This window comes from Perna viridis, chromosome 2 (genome assembly GCF_037379345.1).
Source record: "Perna viridis isolate PV_CMFRI_1.1 ecotype Kerala chromosome 2, ASM3737934v1, whole genome shotgun sequence".
In the NCBI taxonomy this organism is placed as follows: Eukaryota; Metazoa; Mollusca; class Bivalvia; order Mytilida; family Mytilidae; genus Perna; species Perna viridis.
This window is the reverse complement of record NC_142446.1, coordinates 12,613,920-12,634,639: the sequence shown is the minus strand read 5'-3', so window position 1 is coordinate 12,634,639 and position 20,720 is coordinate 12,613,920. Positions and strand designations below refer to the sequence as shown.

Sequence of the window (20,720 nt, the reverse complement as noted above, 5' to 3'; positions counted from 1 at the left end):
GCAGGATATGTCACAATTTTCTGAGGACAACTCATTTTTTGCTGTACAGGTATAATTTTGAACTTATTTTTATGTGTGTTTAATTGTGTAATATTTTTTCCACTCTGGCCATCTTTAAAAAGGTGGAGGGTTGTGATCACGCCATAGTACTTTATTACCTTCCCACATTTTTATGCCTGTCCCAAGTCAGCAATTTTTGGCCTCTGTATGTCTTGTTTCGTTTTCACTCTCAGTTTTCTTTTATGTTACTGGGAGTCTATAAGGGCAGCTATTTGGCTGTACCTGTATATAATGTTGTTTGAGGCCGGCTACAACCTGCCCTGTGGTGTGAGGGTTTCCTTGTCGCTCATTGGAGACCCATGGGTGGCCTTGAGCTTACATTTTTTCATCCTGTTGGTCTCTTTGACATATTTCCCATATCGATTTTCGTTATTTATATGTCTATTTTCAGATTTTGTCCTAAAGTATACCATCCATTTGATCCTTATGATACCAAGAAGTATGTTGTTGATGATAATTACACACCTGTATGGCAGGTACACTTATATATTTTGTTGATGAAAATTACACACCTGCATGGCAGGTACACTTATTTATTTTGTTGATGGTAATTACACACCTGTATGGCAGGTACACTTATTTATTTTGTTGATGATAATTACATACCTGTCTTGCAGGTACTCTTTTCTATTTTGTTGATGATAATTACACACCTGCATGGCAGGTACACTTATTTATGTGGTTGATGAAAATTACACACCTGTATGGCAGGTACTCATATTTATACTTTTTTTTCAAATTCTGTGATAGAGTTTTTGTATACTGTTTATAATCACGACTTAAGCATATTAAAAAGGAAACAAATTGTGAGAATGAAAAATTTATGACATCAGAATAAGAAATTATTGCAATTTTTGTTCTTGAGAAAGCAACTCCCACATTACAAGAATGAAATGTTAGAGGCGTCCTACATATGTAAATATGAATAGCTCAAAATTTTTTGGTCGTAAGTGTCATATTCAATTAGGATCTGATTGTTCTATGGTGGTTTTCTATATATATATGAAGCATGAGTAGCTTAAATTCATTTTGTTGGAAGTGATGTATTTTGGAAATGACATATGTAGGTAGAAAGTGATTGTTTGAACACATATGCACATTATGTGTTTTAGGGAGTCTTGCATATTCCTATTGGTGAAGCAGTGATAAAACAACATAACAGTGCATTATCAATAAAGTTGAATGTAATTCAAGTACCTGATAGGCAAAGCTTAAAAATCATACTATATTTTAAATGTGATAGAATAGAAAAAAAAAGATTAGATCATGCTTAAACATACAAATATTTTTTAAGCCCTAATGAATGTGAAAATGACTTGCCATATAATTACTAAATGCCTGAAAATATTGACACAGTTTCCAACATTAGAAATGTTTTATAACAAATTTTAGATGCCCTCATTGATGAAGTACTATACAGATATGGAATTCTCATTTAAAGAATCATTCCAGTTGTATCTTAAAACGAAAGGTTTGTAAGAATCATTATATATTACCAGGATTTAGCCATGTTTATAATTTGACAGCTGTACCATTTTTGTCAGTTTTGCTGGATTGTAAATAGGAAAAGTTTGTAAACAAAATACTGAATAATTTAAGATTTGAAGGCTTTCTGTGATCATTCATTACTACCTAGTAATAATCATTTTATATAGATTTATCTAGGATTTATTGTAATGTCAAGTTATTATCAGTTTTGTTATTATTATTATTTATTTTGCAAATTATTTTCCCTTATTGTCAGTGATTGTCACATATCTTGTATGTCAAAATAGCACAGTATTGTGAGATTCGGTAATAATTAGATATTAAGAATTTAGCACAGCTGAGAGTGCAGGAAAACTTCAGACACTTAACACTGTCCTAGATGTTCTTGTCATGCACTGGCAATGTTTGATTCTTTTTCTCAGTTATAAAATTTTACTCTATTTAATGAGTGGGTGTTATATTGGAATTGTCTTGTCATTATGAACCTGCTCCAAAGGAGTGTTGGTATACTGTTTGACCCTTGTCCATGTTTCTGTAATAATTTTTCCGTTACTGTTTTCTGAGCAACCACTGATCACAGCAGCTTTAAATTTTATCATATTCCTGTAGGTAAGCTATATGGTGAGAGACATGTTGGAAAAATTCAACAATAACTTCCAATTTACTGAGGACTTCGTTTATTGTGATTGAAAGCGCAGTATCGCTCACAGTTTTCTTGTTATGTTCAAATTCAGAATAGGTGGCTTGAATTCAAATTTGATGTGTGGTTTTATGTAAATGGGACTTATGTAGTATGTGATTTTGGGTGCTGTCTGATATCAACATCTTGTTTCATTGGACTTTGCCATTTTGCACTGTATGAAATGATTGAGAAAATTTTCATCACAAAAATCTTGCTCCTAATGGATGGATTATGATAATGATTTCCAGTTTGGTGTGAGGCTTCATTCACATGTCTATATGACGTATACTTAGTGAGTGATTTTGGGTAATGTTTGATATCAACTTCCTGTCAAAGTGTTGGTGTGGAATACCCTTGTCTCCAAAGTGAGAAATAAAGAGAGAATAGTCAAAATAAGTTTGTGACTTTTGATTTTACAGGTTTAGATTATCAGAGTGTTTGGAGAAATATACAGGATACTGTGGCTACTGTTACATTACAAAAGGAACACAACTTTATTCAAGTACTTAGAAAATATAAATCTTCACGGTTTGTATACTGAATAATACTTAAAAAAGGAATTCATGGCAGTCATTATTTGAGTTAAGTTTCACATAGGCTAGGTCATTTAATTGATAATGTACCCTATGCTGTCACTCAGAATCAGATTCTATATTTATATGTAAAGTTATGACTGCCAAGAGGTGGAGGTCATTAATTTTATTTTCATAAGGGAAGCATAGATATTTTTCCTTATTGAGGATGATATATATGATTTGTTCTTCCTTATGGTTTTAATTATCACAATGGTGAAAAAAATTAGTCATAAAGAGTTATTTCAATAATACAATATTAATTCCTGAAGTCCTGTCAATAAGAAAATACAACATATGTTATTTATACATAGATAACCCCCACTGTGTGTGATGTCACTCACTCCCTTTGTTTCTCTTTGTCAAGGTTGTTTTGGTAAATTGAATATGTAGATAATCAATTTCTGTAATATCATAAAGTTTTACTGGGACTGTCTGCTTTTGTAGGAATTTCTTTGAGATGATGAGATTTGATTTTGTATTGGATGAAAATTTGAAAGTGTATCTTATGGAGGTAGGTAGTTTTTTTGTGTCACTTATAGTTAGTGACTTATATTTATTGTATGTATATGTAAGGATAATTAAGTGTGTGTGTTTTTGTAAGAGCTGGAGCGCATGTGTGAAACCAAAACTAACGTCAACTAATGTAATAAACAATAAACTATATGAACTGTTAAGAGTTGATGTTACTCTTTTAAACTTTTGTAAAAAAACAACAAAAACATAATTCAGTATTTGACTGTTAATTTGTCATAGCTTTTAATAGAGATGATATAAAAACAGACTGGCCAGCAAAACAGTTGACAAAACATATCGAAGGGTATGCCATTCGATGTATAAAGTCTCTGCTGCTGGGTTTAGTCTATAGCAGTAAAGCCAAATCGATAAATTCCACCATACATCTCTATTCTCATGGTACTTTTAGCTATGACAATTTCGGTTTCTGAAAGAATAAATCAAAGCAAAGCAGAACAAAAAACTCAAAAATTTAAAAAAGGGGTATCGTGGAGGGTAGGTTTAATGTTGTCTTGTCAACTAACAAATGTAGAATGGAGAGATTTTAAAATAATGTTTTATTTTATAACACTTTACCATACCACCATATCTTGTGCATTACGTGTATGCCTTGCTTAAATAACGAAAACGAATGGACCTCGGTAGTCAATGTTGTAAAATTAAGTTATGTAAAACATGGATTGGCTCTATTGATATTCTTTAGGGATATAATTAGGTTTTGTATAATGTAAAACGTAGATTGCTCTAGTAATTTTCTTTAAAGATATAGTAGTATAAATGATATTTTAAAATTGAATGAAATACAATAAGTTGATTTAATATTCATGTATAAAATTGAAGTAAGGCCGGTCAGGGCAAAAACCTGAGAAACTAACGCATTAAAAGTTGATTTAACCCAATATAAACACTTTTTCACAGGTTAAGCTCACATTTTAAAGTGTTAGGGAATAAAAAGGACTTTATCACATTGAAACTGTATCTGAAAGAGTTAACTTCTTAACCTGTAGGTGAAATGAACATTATGTCATTGGCCACATGTGCCACAAAAAATGCATTTAAAGCATTAAATTCATCTTTAATATTTTAAATACAATAATGTGCTAACTGGTATACAAAATTAAATAATTATTTAGATGCTTTTAATAAAACTTTATTGCCTTAACTGCAATGCAAACATTAAATAATGATTTTAATGTCTTAAATACAACTTAAAGGTGTTAACTGCTGCATTATCGTGTTAACTGCAATTCAAACATTAAACAATGATTTAAACATTATATGCTGATTTATTGGGTACCGTTCCAGAGATTTATTGGGTACCATTCCAGAGATTTCAAAATGCTGCTTTCGTAAAGTTTTGATGCAATAATTTAAATAGATATGACACATTTGGCAATTTCACTGTGTAAGTTCCAACTTAAATTTGATGCCTTAAAATGCATTCAAAGCAAAAGTTTTAAGTTATATAAATCATCCCGTTAAAGAAATGTTTTTCACATTTAAACTATATTTAATGTGTTAAAACAGAACCAAAGCATTAAAAATTAACACGTTTGTTGTCAGGTTTTGACATGAATGGCCTTTTATAGACTTCTTGCATTTGTTAATTTCATTTTGGATTTGTTAGAATCATCCACCAAAATATTAAGGAGATTGCACTCTCTATGTTCTAACTAACTTAAACTTACCATGAAGTACAATTACCATATTATGCATTTAATTCTGCATTATGTAACTTTAAAGATGCATACAGTATTAGTAGGAACATCTAAGATACTATAATACTGTGTTACTATGAACATTTGATACTATGATACAGTGTTACTAAGAACATCTGATACTATAATACTGTGTTACTAGGAACATCTGATACTATACTACAGTGTTACTAAGAACATCTGATACTATACTACAGTGTTACTAAGAACATCTGATAGTGTGATACAGTGTTACTATGAACATTTGATACTATGATACAGTGTTACTAAGAACATCTGATACTATAATACTGTGTTACTAGGAACATCTGATACTATAATACTGTGTTACTAGGAACATCTGATAGTGTGATACAGTGTTACTAGGAACATCTGATACTGTGATACAGTGTTACTGGGAAACTCTGATACTATAATCCAGTGTTACTGGGAAACTGATACTATAATACAGTGTTACTAGAAACTTCAAAGATACTATATTACAGTGTTATTAGAAACTTCAAAGATACTATATTACAGTGTTACTAGAAACTTCAAAGATACTATATTACAGTGTTATTAGAAACTTCAAAGATACTACATTACAGTGTTACTAGAAACTTCAAAGATACTATATTACAGTGTTATTGGGAACATCTAAGATACTATAAGAATGTGTTATTAGGAACATCTGATACTATGATACAGTGTTACTAGGAACACCTGATACTATAATACAGTGTTACTGGGAACATATGATATTACAATACAGTGTTACTGCGAACATCTGATTCTATAATACAGTGTTACTGGCAAACTCTGATACTATAATCTGATACTGTAAACAGCAAGCACCATCTTATAATCTTGGCTTCTGCTTTTAAACCAACTATACAAAAATAAAATAACCAGTTTAAAGTTTGTGATTGCTTCTCAAGTTGTATTATCATGTATTCAACACTGATAATTTTTTTGAGTTACAGGTCTAACATGAATAACATACAACATAGAGAGAAAGGGGAAATACCCTACCAAACACTGAAGTTACTGTATTGTTTTAATTTTATTTTTAGGTTAACATGTCACCAAACCTTTCATCTGCCCATTTCAGTGCCAATGCCAGATTATATGAACATGTAATATACAACATGTTGAGTGTAGTTGGTGTGGCCAGATCTGTCATCAATCCATATGAAAATAGGTCTGTAAAGTAGGATATGAGATACAAAATTTTTTTTTGGCAACTGAAGGTAACATTCAACAAATCAATAGTGATTTCCATGTATTTCATCTATAGATTTGGTTGCTGTTTACTTGGTTCAAGTGAAGTAGCTGTATTAGTTTACTTTTTTGTTGATATTTGTCATCTTAATTTTTTATATGGATGCTTCAATTGTACTATGCAATTTGATTTTCTGCTTTTATGTTGATAGATTGAAATGTTGAGGATTCAAAATATATGACAAAAATTACATAGTTATTTTATTGCGCATTCAGATTATCCTTTTTTTTACTTTACTTCTTTTATCTACAAGCTGCTCAGCTGTCCTTCTTTTATGCTAGGGAGTACATGTACCTACTTAGTGTAAACCAAAACAAGAGTCATTGCACCAAAAATATTGATAGTTTGCCTTGTGCTTTTACATTTTGAAGATGTTCACCTCTTATTATTGACAAAGTTGACAAATTATTTTCTATATTTTACCAGGAGGGCATGTTGAATTAAGCCATATTTTACTACTTTATGTTGTGGATGGTACTTACAAAAAAGGATTAAATAAAAATCATTTAAACTTTGCACAGTGCTTTTATGTATGATTTATAGATGTGCATCTCTATTATAAACAAATTTGACAGATACATAATATGAATTTTTACCTGTTGAACTTGGCCATTTTGTCAGCAGTAAATTAGCCCATGTTATATGTGGTAAGGAGATATGAATTTTTTCAACATGTCATAGTTTTCCGTTCCTCTTTCGTCTACCCCATTCTTGACTTTTTATGAGCAACTCAGCGGATGTTTCTAGAAAAGCAGAGGATGCTTACTCTACCAGTGCAACTGGTTCATGCTCACAATTTTTAGTGGAGTTTGAGTTGCTCATTTACTGTTGTTTCTTTGTATGTATTATTTTAGTTACTTTATGTTCTTTGTTGTGTTTGTTTGTTTTCCATGTCTGGTCTTTGTCCCTAGATTACATTCTTTTTATTTTTGCTAGAATCTTGGTTCCCTTGACTACTCTTACATTACAAAAATGTGATTTAATTGTTCATCATACCTTTATATTTTGAAAACATACATTTTAGCTTTGTATTTCCTTTCCTATAAAAATCATCATGCATGTGATTCATATATATGGAAGACTCTCTGATTTTGACCTTTATGAATATTCCTGGCTGCTGGGGTAAATAAATCTTTTTATACAAATTTTATAATTCAGCAACATTTTTCACATGGGTGGATTTTATTAGCATATAAGGGTTGGGTTTATTCTTTCCATATACATGTAAAAAAGTGGAAATAAGCACTACTAAAGTTTGATTCTTATAAAAGACCTAGAATTTTTTAAATTGCTTCTCCTTGGAAACCTGAACTAAATATTCCATTAGGTTCACCAAAGGATATACTCACTTAATTCACATTTTATAAAAAAAAAAAAAAAAAAGAAAAAAAACATATGCTAGGACTTCAATGTTAAAACTATACAGCTGGGACCTACGTATGCTTATATGTGCATGTAAGGATTTTAAAAGACAATATATGAAATATATGATCCTAACCATAATATTCCAGTGATGAATCAGAGAAAGCCATGGTAACATCTAACAGAGACATAGCTGTGTTCCCAAACTGGTGTAGTACTCAGACTTGTGTACAGAACTGTCTATCTGAGGTATGATTTTTTACAACTGAATACTGTCAAGGTAGAAATTATCTTTTCAATTTTACTATTCCAGAGTGATTTGTAGTTATGACTTTAGTAATTACACAACATTGAATTGTATTCATAGCTACCAGGTATTAATGACCCAGTAGATTTTAACACATTGTTTCATTTCTGAATTACAGTAATTTGTGTTAAGTGCCAAGATTATTGTCAGAAAACTATTTTATCTTGACAAAGGCTCTTTTTATACTTTTGGCATGCAAAGTGGGTTATATAGTAATAAGGATGTCCAGCTGTCTGTTCACACATTGATCCCCAGTAATTGCTGATAGGGGAATTTAATGAAACTTGAGGCCATTAAACAGCTTCTATTTTGTATTTCCATCAAATGGACATATAGGGTTCCATGAAACAAAACATGGACTAAGTCATTCATTAATAAAGGGATGACAGTTTTCTCTGAAACTTATTATCACAGCCACTTGATATTTTGACAAGCTATAAATAGGGATAACATATTGTAAAATATTATTTTAAACTTAAATGACATCAAACTTCTTGTTTGATAACTTAGGTTATATTTTGACCTTATTGTTTCTTCTGAGGGGATCAGGGGGTATCCTTTATTTAGTTAACATAATTCACACTTTTTCTAGTTTTTTAGCTCACCTGGCCATAGGCTATGTGAGCTATTGCCATCACTTGGCGTCCGTCATTGTCGTCTTTAACAATTTCTTCAAACATCTTCTCCTCTGAAACTACTGAAGAATAGATTTGCATGAAACTTATAATGATTGTTCCTAGAGTATCCTGCACAAAATGACCGTTTGGATTTTTGATCGGTTATAAAACATGACTGCTGTTACTAAAAATAGATCATAGGGGTCAGACAGCAGATTTTTGCATATATCTCCAAAACCGTTAGGTTTAGCCAGATTATGAGATCTATCTGTTGTCAAATTTTTGTGAAAATCTGTTGACCCATGTTGGAGTAATTGCCCTTTTTGGATGTTTTTTGCTGTTTTTGATGTTATTACTTTCAAAAATCTTCTTCTCAAAAACTACCAGACAGAATTCAATGGAAGTTGGTATTTTTTTTAGGGTATCCTTAACAAAATCACTGTTTGGATTTTTAATCAGTTAAAAAAACATGGCCGCCTTTACTAAAAATAGAACATAGGGGTTGTACAGTAGTTTTTTGCACATATCTCCAAAAGTGTTAGGTTTAGCCAATATCTTTCAATTGCTGAAATATCCTTATTATAAGGCCTACAAATTTCTCCAGCAACCAAAGTTGTCAGATGACTCCATGTAAGGGTTATTGCCCTTGAGAAGTGAAAAACGACCTTTTTTTTCAGTTTTCAGCCTATATCTTGAAAACTATGATAGATAGAATGAAACTTTCAGTTGCTGAAATGATTCTTATTATAAGGCTTACAAGAGTTTCCGGGAATCAAAGTTGTCAGAGGACTCCATATAAGAGTTACTGCCCTTGAAAGGCAAAAAAATTGTGCTTTTAGCAGTTTTCAGTCAATATCTTGAAAACTATAATGGATAGAATGAATCTTTCAAGTGATGAAATGATCCTCATGATAAGTCCTACCAAAGTCTTCCTGGAGTCAAAATAGTCGGACAACATCTTGTTAGAGTTATTGCCCTTGAAAGGCAAAAATTTAACCAGATGAGAGTCACATCTTCAATATGCTTGTAGACATTCTATGTACCTTGACAAAACTTGGTACAATGGTTGTTATAGAGTCAAATATATAGAGATTAATTGATATTTTATAGACTGTATATTAAAATACGTTTGGACATTGTAGAATGAACATCCTTCTAATTTCCTTTGGTTTAATTTGGTACAAGTTAGGGGAAGTTAGGGTTGTCAATTTAGTGAGTATTGCTCACAGTTTTTTAAGTTTACTTCACCGAGACCAAAGGTCCTGGTAAGCTTATGCAACCACCTTGTGACCATTGTCAATAAACTTTTCATATTTTTCTCAGCTTTTACTGATTTAATGAAACTTAGCAGGAGTTATGTATGGAATTAACTTTTGATCAAACAAGATGGCTATCTCAGCTTCTAATGGACTTATTTTCAAAGATCAATTCCTTAGAGACAAATGTCAGTGCTTTGAAACTTGATCTATGTTGTTTAGATAGCTCAACAGATGGCTGCAGCTGCTCAAACTAAAACTGTGTTTAGAATAATATTTTGGAATGTACATTGTATCTTTGCCAATGCATAACCAAGAATAAGAAATCTTTATAGGAATGATGTTAGAAGGACTTTCACTTGATCAAATGACATGACTACCAGATTTTATATTTTTGTCAGGTGAACAATTTAGTCTTTTTGGAGCCTCTTGATTCAGGTTAGCTTTCTTTTTCAACATGCACCACATATATTTTAGAAGAGGCTCATACTCAAGTTTTGTTTTGTGTCAACTCCCACCAAGTTTGTAATGGTGAATATGTAGGAATCATCATGCCCATCTATGTATCTTATAAGCAAAAAAAAACTTTATAAGAAGGTTTGTATATCATATGTGAAGACCCAATGGAAGGGTTTACATGAAGGTTTGTTTATCTTATATGAATGTGAAGACCTAGTTGTAGGGTTTATATGAAAGTTTGTGTAAGTGAAGACCCAGTTGAAGGGTTTATATGAAGGTATGTTTATCATATGTGAATGTGAAGACCTAGTTGAAGGGTTTATATGAAAGTTTGTGTATGTGGAGACCCAGTTGAAAGTTTGTATGAAGGTTTGTGTATGTGAAGACCTTTTTGAAGGGTTTATATGTTTAGAGTCAGAAACTAAGGAACCCTTTTGTGAGTCATTCACAAACTAGTTTTTTAAGGAGTTTGTTTGTAAACAATTAAGAATTTCAGGTGAAGAGATTTTAAACTTTTTTGTAACTTGAGAAGTTTTCTTTTTAGGCTGTGTGAACCCCATTTCCTCTAACTGTGGAGGCAGGTAAGAGGTTTTAAAATTGGTTGTCGTTCAAAAACAAAAAATAAAATCTAAATACTAAAATGGTATGCATGTTAGATTTTTTAAGAGTGGTATATATGTGTTTGGCTTTATAAAGTCATATACATATACATGTTTGATGCATGATTTATTCCAGAAATGTCAGTTGTGCAACCATTGCCTCACTCTAGAGTTGAAGAAGACAATAAAGGCAGCTTTCAGAGAACATGTCAATAGGAGGAGCTGTAGAAGAGTCTTCCCACGGTTAAATATGGTAGCTTTTAGTTTAAGAAATAAAAAAAAAATTTGATTGCGATGGTTGTAACGAAATATATATAATATTTTTGTTCAGTCTGAGAAGTCCGACCTTCCCTGTCATATCAGTAAGGACATCACTATCCTGTAACATCAATAAGGCCATACTTTTACATGTACCATATGTATTATCATAATCTGTAAGGTAAGGAATTCACCCATCCCTTCTGTAAGGTCAGAGGTCAGACTCTACCTGTCCCATTTATAAGATAAGAATTATGTGTCCCATTTGTAAAGTAAGATCCTACCTGTTCATCTGAAAAATGTATACATCATCTGTATTGCAAAAAATTTCTTGTCCTATCTGTAGTGCCGTATTCTGTGTTTCACCATATCTGTTACTTTTTTTATTGTGCAGTTGATAAGTTTGGACTCTAACCATCCCATATGCAAGATCAAAGTATAACTGTTACATCTATAAGGTCAGAATTGAGTTGTTACTGCTGTAAGCTTAGATGCTGTCTCTTCTGTTTGAAGGTAGAACGGTACTATTTCTCATTATTTTAGATTGGCCTTTTGTGTACCCTACTTAAGTAAATACTTCTGTGATTGGCCAAATTGTGTTGATACCCAAAATGTTTTATTAATTCCAGACTCTAACATTATTTAACTTTAAAAAAATCATTATTTATTTTGAAAACCATTTTATATAAATATTGTGATTTTTTTTTTAAAATTTATGTGCCTTTTGCAGAAAATGGGGAAAATTTGACCCCAGACATCATCTGCTTAAAGTACTAAGGAAACAAGACAGTTATGCTATGACTGCTCCCATTTTTAATTAGGGAAATTAAGATATGACTGGTAAAAAGTCATTTTGTAACTCCATTATTGTTTTAAAGGGATTAATTTTTCAAAAGTTTTACTATTGTTGTCCAAGGGAAATAGATAGTACACTTCTACCTGTAAGGTCAGACTCCCTTGTCTAATTTGCAAGGTATAACAAAACACCCCTTTCTAGTCTATAATGCCAGAACTCCCCTTTCTAGTCTGCAATGCAAGAACTCCCCTTTCTAGTCTATAATGCCAGAACTCCCCTTTCTAGTCTGTAATGTCAGAACTCTCCTTTCTAGTCTATAATGCCAGAACTCCCCTTTCTAGTCTATAATGCCAGAACTCCCCTTTCTAGTCTGTAATTCCTGAAACCTCCCTTTCTAGTCTGTAATGCCAGAACTCCCTTTTCTAGTCTGTAATGCCAGAAACCTCCCTTTCTAGTCTATAATGCCAGAACTCCCCTTTCTAGTCTGTAATGCCAGAAATTCCCTTTCTAGTCTGTAATGCCTGGAATTCCCATTGTAGTGTATAATGCCAGAACTCCCCTTTCTAGTCTGTAATGCCAGAAATTCCCTTTCTTCTTTGTAATGCCAGAACCCCCTATCTTGTCTATAATGCCAGAACTCCCCTTTCTAGTCTGTAATGCCAGAAATTTCGTTTCTAGTCTGTAATGCCAGAACTCCCCTTTCTAGTCTGTAATGCCAGAACTCCCCTTTCTATTCTATAATGCCAGAACTTCCCTATCTAGTCTGTAATGCCAGAAATTCTCTTATAGACTAGACAGGGAAGTTCTGGCAATATTGAATAGACAGGGAGGTTCTGGTATTATGGATTAGACAGGGTAGTTCTGGCAATATTGAATAGACAGGGAGGTTCTGGTATTATGGATTAGACAGGGTAGTTCTGGCAATATAGTCTATAAAGGGAGGTACTTACATTATAGACTATGAAGGGATATTCTGGCATTATAGACTTGACATGGAGGTTCTGGCATTTTAGACTATAAAGGGAATTTCTGGCATTATAGTCTATAATGCCAGAACCTCCTTGTCAAATCTATTATGCCAGAATCTCCCTTTCTGGTCAATAATGCCAGAATTCACTTAATAGTTCATAATGCCCAAACCTCCCTTTCTAGTCTGTAATGCCAGAAATTCCAACCATAACAACCATAATAAATGTATTGGACAAACATTCAATCCATAATAGCATTGTGACAATTTATTTGTCCCCTCTTGTAATTTTTTACCTTAAACGGTCCAGAGTCAGAGGTGATACTTGAAGGATAGGTTCATTTAAGTTATTAGCTATGATGGGAGTTCCTTTTTGTCTTTTTTAAAGATCATAATAGCTATTGTTATTGTAAAATCCATATACTGCTTTAAACCTTGAAAATTAGTCAAAATTAGACTCTGAATAAAAGATTTTCTGAAATGATTACCTTAAGAAGATATGATTATTCTTCTTATTGTTCACCTCTGATCTTGAATATTAGTCCCAGATACTAATCTGGTAGTCTATCCATTGATCTATAAAACTTTTTTAGAAGTGTTGTTGATGATGTCTTCTCTTTCAAATCTAATACTGTCGAAGTACTTTTATACATGGGTACCAATTTTTGTGGATGAAAGAAGAAACACAAATTCGTGGATTCTTGAATTCTTGGTTTTGAGGTTTTTGGTATGCACATCTATGGAAATCTTTACATTGGTAACCAAATTTCGTGGTTTGGCTTACCCACGAAAACCATGAAAATTGGTACCCCTTGAGCAATAGTACTTTCACAGTAGTTCTTGTGGGACTGCAGAAAATGTGTTTTATTCTGCTTTGCTTCTCCACAAAGACTTGTTGGTGATAGAGTTTAATGACTGTGGAAATGTAGGTTCGGTGATTGTGAAGATTGTGAACACTGTTTAATATAAAAGGCTTGTCTTATTCACTAGTTTAACGGATGTTATCTCTCTTTGGTTAAATGATTAAAAACCAAGTTCAAATGACTTTAAAAAACATTATTTCAAAAAAAAAAACTTTTAATTCAATACATTTCACTGCCCCTGTTCATAACAGAACATAAATTGCACAATTCAATGAAACTAAAAGAAATAAGTTTTGATATCATCAATTTTTCAGACACAAGATGAATCTAAACAGTGGGAATTAAGTAAAGCCAGTGGAGAGTTCAAAAAGTTGAATTGGAAAAATAAACTGATGTACATGTGGTTTATTGGAAAATGCCAGCAAGATCAGTCTTGGTGTTCTTAATCATTCTGTAACAGGTTTATATTGTGAGAAAGAAAATTAAAAGTGAAAATTAATTTTAATTTTGCAGAAAATTTTACAATTTTACAAGGAATTTACCGTGAAGCCATTAAGACCCAGACAAATTGCTTTTTGATTGCAAATAGAAAGTAGAAAGGAAAACCAAAATAAATGTATATTCAGTTTATAATGTGCCTATTTTATTAAAATATACTTGAACAAAACTTAAAGTTTGTAAGCTTTTTCCAAAAAACAAGTGATAAGCTAGTGTAATAGGAAGAATTTATGCCTACAGATTGTTTTATGTTTTGGAGTGTTACTATGATTTTTTACATGAACATTTATTTGTTAAATATTTGAAAAACATATATCAGGGATGAATATATGTGTACTAGTGTAGGTATTCACTCAACAGTTCTTTTTTATTGTAATGTGGGTTGATAATAGATACATATCTAATGTAAGAGAGATTACCCCAAAAATTATTCAAATAAGAATGTTTGGATACACAACTACATTGTTTTTTGCATTTTTTTTTCAAATGGGAGATATCTGCCAAGTTGTAAGACCAAATACATTGACTATAAAAACGGTGGTCAAACAATGTCCTTTTTGTAAATCTGATTTCTTTTTAACTATGAAAGAAGAGATTTTTAGTTTTTTATCAACTGATCTTTTTCAAAAAGAACATGTTTCAATTGTAAGTAAATCTATTTCTATATCAGGTTTAGTAAGTATGGTGTTATTGTATATGGTTTTTGTGTGAATGTCATAGAATATTGTCCTGTGTTGTTTATATATAATCCTTGTAAACTCATGCAATATATTTAATATTATTCAGGGCTAAATTCACTTATTTTCATACAAATATCATTAAAATAATCATAATAATATCTTTTATTTAAACAGGAAAACATATTTAGTTACATAACTAGTTTACAATATGGTCCTGCAATATATACATATTTACAACATAAAATATAAAATTGACATTAAACAAAATATAATTACATGATAATATTACTAAAAGAATGATACAGGTGATATACACTTTAATTAACCGAAGTACTGTTCTAAATATGACATTTTAAAAGATTCTACAGTTGTACAGTTTTGAAATTATCACTCAGTTCTACAGATAGCTAACAGATATAATGAAAGAATGCTTATAATATTCTCTTTGGCATTTTGGAACATATAATAAATTTTGATTGCACTGTCTGGTGAATACAATAAATTTTAATGCTATGTCTGGTGGATACACTAAATTTTGATGCTCTGTCTGGTGAATACAATAAATTTTGATTGCACTGTCTGGTGAATACAATAAGTTTTGATTGCTCTGTCTGGTGGATACAATAAATTTTGATGCTCTGTCTGGTGAATACAATAAATTTTGAGTGCTAGGTCTGGTGAATACAATAAATTTTGATTGCTCTGTCTGGTGAATACAATAAATTTTAATGCTCGGTCTGGTGGATACAATGAATTTTGTTTGCTCGGTCTGGTGGATACAATAAATTTTGATTGCCCTGTCTGGTGAATACAATAAATTTTAATGCTCGGTCTGGTGGATACAATGAATTTTGATTGTTCGGTCTGGTGGATACAATGAATTTTGATTGCTCTGTCTGGTGGATACAATAAATTTTGATTGCTCTGTCTGGTGAATAAATGAATTTTGATTGCTCGGTCTGGTGAATACAATAAATTTTGATTGCTCTGTTTGGTGAATACAATAAATTTTAATGCTCTGTCTGGTGAATACAATAAATTTTGATTGCTCTGTCTGGTGAATACAATAAATTTTGATGCTCTGTCTGGTGAATACAATAAATTTTGAGTGCTAGGTCTGGTGAATACAATAAATTTTGATTGCTCTGTCTGGTGAATACAATAAATTTTAATGCTCGGTCTGGTGGATACAATGAATTTTGATTGCTCTGTCTGGTGAATACAATAAATTTTGATTGCTCTGTCTGGTGAATAAAATGAATTTTGATTGCTCATTCTGGTGAATTCAATAAATTTTGTTTGCTCTGTCTGGTGAATACAATAAATTTTAATGCTCTGTCTGGTGAATACAATAAATTTTGATTGCTCTGTCTGGTGAATACAATAAATTTTAATGCTCGGTCTGGTGGATACAATGAATTTTGTTTGCTCGGTCTGGTGGATACAATAAATTTTGATTGCCCTGTCTGGTGAATACAATAAATTTTAATGCTCGGTCTGGTGGATACAATGAATTTTGATTGTTCGGTCTGGTGGATACAATGAATTTTGATTGCTCTGTCTGGTGGATACAATAAATTTTGATTGCTCTGTCTGGTGAATAAATGAATTTTGATTGCTCGGTCTGGTGAATACAATAAATTTTGATTGCTCTGTTTGGTGAATACAATAAATTTTAATGCTCTGTCTGGTGAATACAATAAATTTTGATTGCTCTGTCTGGTGAATACAATAAATTTTGATGCTCTGTCTGGTGAATACAATAAATTTTGAGTGCTAGGTCTGGTGAATACAATAAATTTTGATTGCTCTGTCTGGTGAATACAATAAATTTTAATGCTCGGTCTGGTGGATACAATGAATTTTGATTGCTCTGTCTGGTGAATACAATAAATTTTGATTGCTCTGTCTGGTGAATAAAATGAATTTTGATTGCTCATTCTGGTGAATTCAATAAATTTTGATTGCTCTGTCTGGTGAATACAATAAATTTTAATGCTCTGTCTGGTGAATACAATAAATTTTGATTGCTCTGTCTGGTGAATACAATAAATTTTGATTGCACTGTCTGGTGAATACAGTAAATTTTAATGCTCTGTCTGGTGGATACAATAAATTTTGATGCTCTGTCTGGTGGATACAAGGAATTTTGATTGCTCTGTCTGGTGAATACAATGAATTCTGATTGCTCTGTCTGGTGAATACAATGAATAGATTTATGGACTCAAAAACTATAATTGCCTTTCTATATTAAATAATCAGGCATATCCATTCATTTAAGTTTGTTGAAAAGTACAGTAGATGGAGTCATGAAATTTTGCTCATTTAAAATTATCCATGCTGCTCTTTTTTAAGTTTAAAAACCTTATCAATATTAGCAACATTTTTTACCAAATCGTACAACAGTTAAAATGAGGAAAATTACAGTTATAGAGTTATAAACCTAGTTTAATAAAGCATTACTAGACTTTTTAATCTATATTACACACCCAGTCAATTTATTTCTTTTCATCCATTGTATGGAATTTACCAGATCTGCTTTTAATTCATATTCAGTGGTATCAATTGATTTATCTTGTTACATCTTGAGATGTATCATCTTCATAAAGTATAACATGTGAATATTTTAAACATTTTGGATGTGACAAAATACCATTCCAAGCAACACATTGTTTTAGTTTTACATGTCACAATCTGTATCATATCACTCGTTTAACTCAAACTGGCATATCACATTCCATAGCACATTACTTTAACTGACATATCAAATTGTATGTCATATTATATATATTACTCAAACTGACATATCACATTCTATGTTACATTACATGTATTACTCAAATTAAAATATCACATAAGATATCACAAAACATGTATATTGTCATTTATGTGTATTTTATTTCTCCTTCATCACTTGTGAAGGTAGATCTAGACACTTTGAAAAGGTGGATGCCAGCTGGGGTTTCACTAAACAAAAGGGGGATGCTAGGACATTTTTTGCCATTTTTTGTCAATTTTACACATTGAAATGACAATTTGTGTTATAAAAAGGGGAAGGGGGTGCCAACCCCCTGCACCCCCCTCTGGCTCAGCCACTGACTTATAACATTTAGAATGTTAATTTATGTACATTACAAGAAATTGTATGTTGTGTTATGTCATTTTCTTACTCCAAAGCTTTATTGTGAATTGACATATCTCTTCTTTAGGATATATTTAGTTGACAGTTCATAGTGATTAATCTAAACCAAAAGAGGCTTTTTTTTTCTGCTTAAGCGGACCAAGATCCATTTAGCTTTTGCGATCACTTGGTATTTTCATTGAGAGTTTTGTCTCATTTTCTTTTGAAAGTATTTTTGCAGAAAATATGTTTAGCTTGAGTAGTCCTACAAAAGTCTCCATTTTCTTTAAAGTTGTTTGACAACTTCTTACTGAAGTTATTGCCCTTGAAAAGCCAAAAATAGTGATTTCTTGTAACTGATGCATTGGATCTCAGTTTTACTAGAACTTACCTCATTGTTTATGTTTCTTTATCATTATTGTTTATCAGTTATTGTAAATTCAGAAATTATTGTCATTTTGTCATTTTCAGAAAAATCCTGGATTAATAATGTGAAAATTCAATAATTTGAGTTTATTGCAATTTAATGTAAGCAACTTGACATTACTATAATTTCTTACTTTACAGTATTTACATATCTTTATATCACTTGTTTTATTATATACAATGCAAACATTTTTGGAGTGCTTTTCTCTATATGTAGTTTATTTTTGTATTCTGAATTTTAATTGTGTTTTAAGTTGTTGTGGTGCAATACCTGTATATACATATTTAATTAATGTCATAGTTACATGTTTGATGTCATTGTTTAGTGTAAGTTCCATTGTACTTTCCTCCTGAAGAGAATACAATAGTCCCAGAATGAATTTTACACAGATGTACAAGTTATAGAAAATAATAGGAGAGCACTATTCATAAATTTATCTGCAATTTCAATGAGATTTGGTTGTTTGCTCACCTAGTCAAAGGCCAAGTCAGCTTATGCCAGCACTAAGCATCTGTCATTGTCGTCGTCGTGAATAAATTTTCGAAAATCTTCTCCTCTGAAACTACTTGACCGACAGGATGTAAACTTGGCTTGATTGTTCCTTAGAGCATTGTGCACAAAATTTGGATTTTTGATCTGTGAAAAAACATGGCCACTGTTAATAAAAAAAAGAACATAGGGGTCTGAAGGCAGTTTTTTTGCTTATAATTCATTTATCATTGCCTTTAGAAAAATTCTGTCAGGGTAATATTGTTTACCATCATGAGACGGACCTGTGCCAAAATTTTCAAAATGATTTGTCAACTGATGCAGGAGTTATGGCCTCTGAAACAGCTTTTATGGCATTTGAAATTGAAATTTTAAAAATCTTCTTCTCAAAAACCATGACACAGAATTCAATGGAAGTTTGCATATTTGTTCCTAAGGGTATCCCACACAAAATTAGTATTGAGATTTTTGATCCATGCAAAAACATGGCCTCCGTTAATAAATTTAGAACATAGGGGTCAGATGGCAGTTTTTGCAAATTACTCAAAAACTATTTCTTTTAGCAAAATTCTGGCAGGGTAATATTGTTTACCAACATGAGACAGACTTATAATGAAACTTTCAAAACAATTCATCAACTGATGTAGGAGTTACGTCCCCTGAAACAGTTTTTTTGGCATTTTTTCACATTTGCAACTTTGAACATCATCTTCTCTAAAACCATTGTACACAATTCAATGAAAGTTGGCATATTTATTCCGAATGGTATCCCACACAAATGACCATTGGGATTTTTGATCTGTGAAAAAACATGGTCGCTGTTACTTAAAATAGAACATAGGGTCTGAAGGCAGTTTTTTTGCAAATAACTCGAAAACCGTTGCCTTTAGCAAAATTCTGGCAGGAGGAATTAATGTTCAGCATCATGAGGCATATGTTTTTCAAAATGAATTGTTGACTGATGTAGGAATTACGGTCCCCTTAAATAGCTTTTTTGCATTTTTTTTATTTACCACTTTGAAAATCTTCATCTCAAAAACTATTTAACAGAATAAATAAAAGTTTGCTTATTTGTTCCTTAGGGTATTCTACTTAAAATGACCATTTGGATTTTTGATCCATGAATAGATATGGCTGCCTGTACTTATAATGGAACATGGGGGTCGGAAGACTTTTTTTTTAATAATTCAAAAACTGACTCTAAACAAAACTCTGGTTCAGGTCATAAAAATGCTATTAGAAGCATTTCCTGCCTTTGACAATTCAGTTGATTGTAACATAGCCTGTCTCATTCCGCAAGTTTTTCAGATAAGCTAATAATTAACCAGGTGAGCGATTTGGCTCTAGTTTCATCAGCTTGGCCTCAAACTGTGGAAATAGATATAGAAAGTGCTTGTCCCAACTATATATGACAGATATGCAATTAAGTAATCTACAAGTTAATTTTTCAGTGAAAATGTAATATGCAATAATTTACTATAGTAAAGGGACCTTTAGACTGTGTTGCAGGTTTGTGTTATTATGTCCAGTTAGCATAATTACTTTTTTTACCTTGGAAACAAGAAAACTGTTGCATTTTTATATCTTTTGTATTGTTTTTTTTAAGCATAATAAAATACTGGGATAGATATTGTGTTAGTTATTCCTAGCCAGATATTACCATATTTATCTATTTATTGGTCAGTTGAAATATTGAAACCTAGAGAAAATCATACATTTACCAC

General features: G+C 31.7%; 1 protein-coding gene across 5 annotated transcripts in view; it reads left to right on the top strand.

Moving 5' to 3' along the window:
• Positions 1-20,624, top strand: part of LOC148623674 (putative tubulin polyglutamylase ttll-15) — a 39,989-nt gene extending 19,365 nt beyond the window's left edge. For 3 of the 5 annotated variants that reach the window (XM_088565682.1, XM_088565679.1, XM_088565683.1), the window contains 8 exons: positions 452-536; positions 1,453-1,531; positions 2,650-2,758; positions 3,250-3,316; positions 6,089-6,216; positions 7,809-7,908; positions 11,034-11,150; positions 14,096-20,624. In XM_088565682.1, coding sequence (XP_088421808.1) covers positions 452-536; positions 1,453-1,531; positions 2,650-2,758; positions 3,250-3,316; positions 6,089-6,216; positions 7,809-7,908; positions 11,034-11,150; positions 14,096-14,227 — 817 coding nt within the window. In that variant the 3' untranslated portion in view covers positions 14,228-20,624. Of the gene's footprint in view, positions 1-451; positions 537-1,452; positions 1,532-2,649; positions 2,759-3,249; positions 3,317-6,088; positions 6,217-7,808; positions 7,909-10,842; positions 11,003-11,033; positions 11,151-11,549; positions 11,614-14,095 lie in introns of those variants that run through there. The other 2 variants (XM_088565680.1, XM_088565684.1) reach the window with 2 other exon arrangements.
• The last annotated feature ends 96 nt before the right edge of the window (positions 20,625-20,720 follow it).